This window comes from Poecilia formosa, unplaced genomic scaffold (genome assembly GCF_000485575.1).
Source record: "Poecilia formosa unplaced genomic scaffold, Poecilia_formosa-5.1.2 Scaffold404, whole genome shotgun sequence".
NCBI classification, from domain to species: Eukaryota; Metazoa; Chordata; class Actinopteri; order Cyprinodontiformes; family Poeciliidae; genus Poecilia; species Poecilia formosa.
The window spans coordinates 193,126-199,917 of NW_006800343.1; the positions used below are offsets into that span (position 1 = coordinate 193,126).

General features: G+C 53.0%; 1 protein-coding gene across 19 annotated transcripts in view; it reads left to right on the forward strand.

Moving 5' to 3' along the window:
- LOC103154865 (protein 4.1-like) overlaps positions 1-6,792 on the forward strand; it is a 19,328-nt gene that overhangs the window by 6,367 nt on the left and 6,169 nt on the right. For 15 of the 19 annotated variants that reach the window (XR_001659293.1, XR_001659292.1, XR_001659295.1 and 12 more), the window contains exons 5-19: positions 91-133; positions 215-290; positions 366-487; positions 601-697; positions 778-865; positions 1,611-1,652; positions 1,928-2,080; positions 2,539-2,636; positions 2,711-2,886; positions 3,290-3,373; positions 4,758-4,856; positions 5,076-5,209; positions 5,283-5,330; positions 5,405-5,434; positions 5,504-5,680. Coding sequence is in view for 13 of the 19 variants with exons in the window: in XM_016663108.1 (XP_016518594.1) it covers positions 91-133; positions 215-290; positions 366-487; positions 601-697; positions 778-865; positions 1,611-1,652; positions 1,928-2,080; positions 2,539-2,636; positions 2,711-2,886; positions 3,290-3,373; positions 4,758-4,856; positions 5,076-5,209; positions 5,283-5,330; positions 5,405-5,434; positions 5,504-5,680 (1,467 nt within the window). In the remaining 6 variants the exon portion in view is untranslated. The remainder of the gene's footprint in view (positions 1-90; positions 134-214; positions 291-365; positions 488-600; positions 698-777; positions 866-1,610; positions 1,653-1,927; positions 2,081-2,538; positions 2,637-2,710; positions 2,887-3,289; positions 3,374-4,757; positions 4,857-5,075; positions 5,210-5,282; positions 5,331-5,404; positions 5,435-5,503; positions 5,681-6,792) is intronic. The other 4 variants (XM_016663104.1, XM_016663107.1, XM_016663098.1 and 1 more) reach the window with 3 other exon arrangements.

Here is a 6,792-nt window from a genome sequence, read left to right on the forward strand (position 1 = left end):
TCCACATGTCTAACTGTCCACATGTCTAACTGTCCACATGTCTAACTGTCCACATGTCTAACTGTCCACATGTCTGTCTCTCTGTTGCAGAACTGGTTGGATCCTGCGAAGGAGATCAAGAAGCAGGTCAGAGGTCAGTTTGGAGCTGATTGGTTGGTTGTTGCGTCTTCGCCGTACCTTTCCGTTAGCGCTGACTCTTCTCTTCTCTCCTCAGGCGTTCCCTGGAACTTCTCCTTTAACGTAAAGTTTTACCCTCCGAACCCGGCCCAGCTGTCTGAGGACATCACCAGGTACAGCGCCACCTGTTGACCAGCTCTCAGTACGTCCTCGTCTTCGTATCTCACCTGGTTTCTGTCTCTCGGCAGGTACTTCCTGTGTCTGCAGCTCAGACAGGATATCGTTTCCGGACGTCTTCCATGTTCCTTTGCGACTCACGCTGTTCTTGGTTCCTACACGGTTCAGTCAGAGCTCGGAGACTACGACTCTGGTACGGAAAACACCTGAGAGACTGAAGTCTGGTCCAGAGCCTGACCCTGACTGACCCCAGGGGTCAGAGCAGGTCAGTGTTTCTGGGTTGACCCTTGTCCGCCTGGTTTCCAGATGAATGTGCTCCAGACTACGTCAGTGAGTTGTGTTTTGCTCCAAACCAAACCAAAGAGATGGAGGCCAAGATCGTGGATCTGCACCGGACCCTCAGGTCAGTGGGCCGCGGTGCCGGTCGGATGTGTCCGGGTTCAGGTGAGGTATTGGAGTTCTGATGGGTCTCTGTGTGTTTAGGGGAATGAGTCCAGCAGAAGCTGAGATGCATTTCCTGGAGAATGTGAAGAAGCTGTCCATGTATGGAGTGGACCTGCATCACGCCAAGGTGAGGCCGACCGGGTTCCGGGTTCTTCCAGTCAGGGCCGACCGGGTTCTGGGTCACCGTATTGTTTGTTTTTTCTGAACCATCAGTGAAGCGTTTTGAGGGTCTGGTTCTGTCGGACCACGGCTCTGGCCCGTCCTCATTGGGTTCAGTCGCGCTGCTGCTCTGCTTTCAGAGTTTCCAATAAATCAGCAGCGACACACTTCCTGTTCCATCGATAGCGGCGGCTGCTGCTGATGGGACAGAAATGATTTTTCCACCATCAGGTTCAGTTCACCAGAATCTCTGATCAGGACCGACGGCTAAATGGGTCCGACTGATCCCATCATCAGCCAGAAGACAAACCTGCATTCACCTCACCTGTACATCCTCCTGACCTCAGTGACCCTCCCTGACCTCAGTGACCCTGCCCTCACCCTGACTCTCAGCTTGGCTGAACTTTCTGTTTCCTGTTGCACTGGATTTAATTTCTAACTGGCTTCTCATTGGTTCCTTCTGAGCCAATCAGAGCTTCCCTTGGTGTCCAACAGAGTCCATTTGTCCTTCAGGACGTCCTGCTAGCAAACCTTCAGTTTAATGATGTGAGTGTCTCTGTTGGACAGTCTACATTCAGACCAGTCCTTCTGTCTGAATGACTGTCTGTCCCTCTGTCTCTTTGTCTCTGTCTCTCTGTTTGTCTTTGTCCGTCTCTCTTTCTGTCCTTCCGTCTCTCTGTCTCTGTCTCTGTCTGTCCGCCTGCTTGGACTAGATGGCAGGAAACCGTTTTGACTGTCTGTCTGCTCAGTCAGAGGTAAGACGGCGTCCTCAGTGTGATCCTGATTGTCCTGAGGTTGTCCAGTTTGTGGACAGACGGCGGTTCTGTTGAGGAACCGTCTCTCATGGATTGCACGATTAGATCAGAACCTGATACCTGGCCCAGTCTCACCTGGACTCACCTGTTGCTGCCGTCGCCGATTCTGAGCCCAGGTGTTCCCCTGGTGTCCCCCAATGTCCCCTGATGTCCGTGTTCCTGCAGCTGTGCCTGAAGTGGCCGTGTTGCCTTCACTGACCGCTGTATGTCTGCAGGACTCGGAGGGCGTGGCCATCATGCTGGGCGTGTGTAACAGCGGGCTGCTGGTGTACAGAGACCGGCTGAGGATCAACCGATTCTCCTGGCCAAAGATCCTGAAGATTTCCTACAAACGGAACAACTTTTACATCAAGATCCGACCTGGAGAGGTGAGACGGACGGAAGACACCCTCTGTCCTCTGACCCAGCAACTGACAACCAGTTGTTAGCATGTTGAAGAGGTGGCTGCACTTCTGCTAATCTGCTAAGGCGCTAATAGCAGAGCTAATTGTTTTATTTACTGCTTTAGCATTTTGTTAACCTTTAGCACACTTAGCTACTATGTTACTGTCACTGACACATGATTGATCAGCATGTTTAAAGTTAGTGCTTTAGCATTAGCCTCTGCTAAATACTATGTTAGTGTAGGACTTTAGCATTAGCATAGCTAATGTTTATTATTAGCACTTTACCATAGTGCTAGTGCTTTAGGTATAGCGCAGCTAGTTTGTTAGCTAGCAGTGCACACCACTACCAAGTTGTTGTGGAGTGCTAATGAGCTAACATGTAGCTGCGTTGCTAGCAGCTGATGCCTGCTGGGTTTACTGTAACCTCTGTTTGTCTCCAGTTTGACCAGTTTGAGTCCATCATTGGCTTCAAGCTGCTAAACCACAGAGCAGCCAAGCGGCTGTGGAAGGTGTGTGTGGAGCATCACTCCTTCTTCAGGTCGGCAGCTCTCTGGTGTCCAAACATCTCCGTCCATGTGTCCAGGAGACGTCTCACAGCCGTCTGTCTCACAGGCTGCTGTCTCCTGAGGAACCGCCAAAGAAGTTTCTGTCTCTGGGGTCAAAGTTTCGCTACAGCGGTCGGACCCAGATTCAGAGCCGCAGAGCCAGCGCTCAGATATCCAGACCCGCTCCTAACTTCCCACGATGCATCAGCAAGAGGAACATGCTGAGCCGGAGCCTGGACGGAGGTACCAGTCACACCAGTTACCAGTAGGTCATTGGTTTCTGTAGAGCTCCAGTGCTGGTTCTGTTGTTCTGGTCTCAGAAGGAGTACGGACCCCTGTAGTTAGTCCTGATTCTGGTACAGGCATTGGTACCCAGACCCGGTCCTCAGGGCCCACTTCTCTGCTCCAGCACACCTCATTCAAATGATGGTGGTGTGCTCTGCAGAAACCAGCTGGGGGCCCATTCATACATCAGGTCTGAAGCATGGAGGACGGGGCCTTGAGCACTGGGGCCTCTGGTAGGAGCTCCAAGCTCCCTGACAGAGTCTCTAGGTCCACTTTCTATGGCTGGTTCCAGAGGAAGGGGAGTACTGATGGGTCACTAGAGTGTTTACATGTTCCTTACCCATTTCTGATTGGTCTTTAGCTTCCAGGACCACAGCAACGTCTTCTCTGATTGGCTCTCCTGCCATCACTGTGTCGCTCAAAGCCAACGATCGAGCTTACTCAGGTAGTCCTGAACTCTGCAGCTCTGAGATCTGCTTATTGGTTGGAGTGCTGCTGCTCTCTGATTGGTTGGAGTGCTGCTGCCCTCTGATTGGTTGGAGTGCTGCTGCTCTCTGATTGGTTGGAGTGCTGCTGCTCTCTGATTGGTTGGAGTGCTGCTGCTCTCTGATTGGTTCCAGGTCTTGCTTCTCTCAGCTTTTTTGGATTGTTGCATCCTGACTGGCTGTGCTTGTTTCAGACCCGCCACTGATCATCTGTTTGCGTTGATGCAGTCACATGTCAGACATGCTCTGCCATCAACATGTGTGCAGGGGGCGCTGTGGGGCTCAGGGGTGGAGACGGTGCACCATACATGGAAACTGTTCACTTCATTCTCAGCAGCCAACCACTGCTAAAGATCGACCTTTGTACACAGAGCAGAACGAACCAGACATGATTACCTCTACAGACTGATTCTTGACAAGTCCTCTCTAAACCTCCAAAAACTTGCATGAACCATACAACCAAACTACCGAATGCTCCACCAGGCGCTCTGCTCTTCCTGAATCTGAGGCTTGATGATGTTTGGAGCCTCCAGTTTCTGGTTGACTCTGGAGAAAACCTTCATCAACCTCAGTGACCTCTGTCCCTTTCTAACGCATCTAATCCAGAACTTCTTTGTAGATTTCCTCTCTACCCAGAGTTCGGTTCATCAAAGGTTTCTCTTGCGTACCTCTGTACTCTCATACCAGCTCACTGCTGGCTGTTTGAGCAAAGCAAGCAGTCGGATCCTTCTTCTCCCTGAACGAGACAAAGCAGAGACCGTGTGGACGACCACAGGGAGGAGTCCAACACTGTCAGGGACCTGAGAGTGACCTCTGGAGTCTTCAAGTTCAGGTGTTCAAGGTGTGTGTAGAGTTAGATCTACCAACACACTTTTCTGTTGGATCAGCTGTTTTTGTTCCATGACCGACCAAAGGTCAGGCTTCATAAATCCTCACCGTCTGTCCATGTCCTGCTGCGTCCTCCATCACCCAGAGACCTGCAGATGCAGGTTCTGACCCGAACCGGGTTCAAACCGGATCCCACCTCCACCTGGAGGAGGGAACCTGGTACCCGCTCCACCACCAGGTGGGTTCCCTGGTCTCTGACCTTGGTATTGGCCATGTTGTTCAGAAGAACCTTTGTCACCATGTGACACCAACGCTGCGCTCTGATTTGTCCGCCAGGACGCCATGCATGTGCCCTTAGCTCTGATTGGCTGATTGTGCTGTTGCCTTGGCAATGAGCTGTTATGAACAGACTGACTGAGCATCACAATGGTTGCTATGGCAAAGGTGACTGTTGGTTTCCTGTGCTGATGTAATGGTGATGACATCACAGCGGTGTGTGTGTGTGTGTGTGTGCAGACATGGGCTCAGGACTGTACGGAGCATCGAAAGCCATCGCTGTCAGCGACCACATCGCCACGGTAACCAGGAGGCTGGACGACAGGAGGGAGGAGCCAGGTAAGAATCTGACCAATCAGAGGAGAAGAAGCAGCTGAGCTTCCTGCCGCGTCGACGCTGGACGAACCGATGATCGATGGATAAAGATCGATCAATTGGTACCATTAGCTTAATAAACCAGGGGAGGACTTTCTCTGGAAGAACTGGACGGGTCACAGTGTCTCATAAAGGGGACACGGACACCTGTCCAACCCATGAAGGTTCTGGTTCTGGTTCCAGTTGAGGAGGTTCTGCTGCTGCTGGTGGAGGAGGAGCAGAAAGAGGAGCGGAAAGAGGAGCAGAAAGAGGAGGAGAGGAAGGCTACAGAGGTTTCTCCAGAAAGTCCTCCGTCTCCACAGAAACACGACACCAAGGTGATCAAACCTGTCCCTCCTGTCCCCCCGTCCCTCCTGTCCATCTCCCTGTAATTAACTCTTTGTTTTCCAGACGGAGCTGACGGACACCGTCGTCGATGGTGACCTGACCGTGACCGAGGTACACACCTGTCCCTCCCATGCAGGTCCCCTGTCCCCTGGGGACACCCTGTAACATGTCTGTCTGTCCAACAGTCTGATCAGGACGAAGACCTGAAGACTCAGGTAAACACGAGGCTCGTCCAATAACAGGCAGGGCATAGAACCGGCAACCCTCTGTCCCGTCCTCCACAGGAGACACTGGGCAGCCCAGAGGACATCGTCCAGACGTCCATCAGCGCGCTGCGGCGCTCCTTCCTGGAGGGAGAGCAGGGGGGCGGCGGCATGACGGAGTGGGACAAACGCCTGGCCTCGTCTCCTCTGCGCCGTGCCGACGACGCACCCATGATCGAACCGCTGGAGCCCGAGGAGGTGAGCGGGTCAACCGGGGTCAACTGGAGGTCAACCTGGGGTCAACTGGAGGTCAACCTGGGGTCAGTCTGGGGTCAACCTGGGGTCAACTGGAGGTTCTAGGGGCGTCCAGAGCCTCAGCAGAACTTTTAGGTCTGTAGAACCAGAACTCAGAATCGGTGAACTGAGTTCACTCACACTTTAATATCCATGATGAGATAACAACGTGTTTTACCAGATAACAGATCATAACTGCAAAAGTATAGTGAGTGAATCAGGTCTCCAAAGAAGCGATTTAAAGCTTATTTACCTTACCTGTGTCCTATCACCTGATTGGCTGATGTCGCTCACCTGTCCAGAAGGGAGGGGTGTTTATGACAAGCCTAGCTGCTGGACAGCCAATCAGAGAGAGGCAGGGGCGGAGCTACGACACGACAACCGGCAGAGTCCTCTCGGTGTGGGCTGTGGACGATGTCACCATGGCAACGGACAGAAATGTCCTGGTGTCTGCCACTGATGATGTCATCAGTAGAGGACTGCTGGTCACCGTCTGGGAGCCGAAAACGCAGCCGGCGCCGGCTGGAAGCAGCAGGGAGGGGGGAGGAGTCCTGATGACGTCATTGCCTCATCATCAGGACGAGCCCCCACCGCCACTGTGGCAGTGGGGGCTAAGCCCCGCCCCCACTGCCACAGTGGTATGCTGGTTGGCATGGAAACAAGTATGATGAGTGACATGACTGTCCTGCTGTGGCACTGAAGCAGGAAGTGAGGTGTGAAACTGAACGGCTGAGAGCGCTGGTTCTGATCCGGACCGAGTGGTTCTGATCGCTTTCTAGTTCTTATGGCTTCCTGTCTCATAAAGCGTCCAGCCGGGTCACTTCCTGTTCCTGCTGGTCAACCTGGAGGCCCAGAACCAGAACCTGGATGCCTCCGGTCCTTCATGTCCAGCAGGGGGCAGTGAGGAGCTCCAGGCTTCAGCTGCACTTCCTCCCAGAGGCCATTTTGTTCCTGTTCCTGAGCAAAATGGAGCGCAGGAAGCTGCTGGCTTTTCTTCTTCTTCCCTTTCAGGTCAGGGTTCATCCTGAGGTCAGGGTTCATCCTGAGGTCAGGGTTCATCCTGAGGTCAGGGTTCA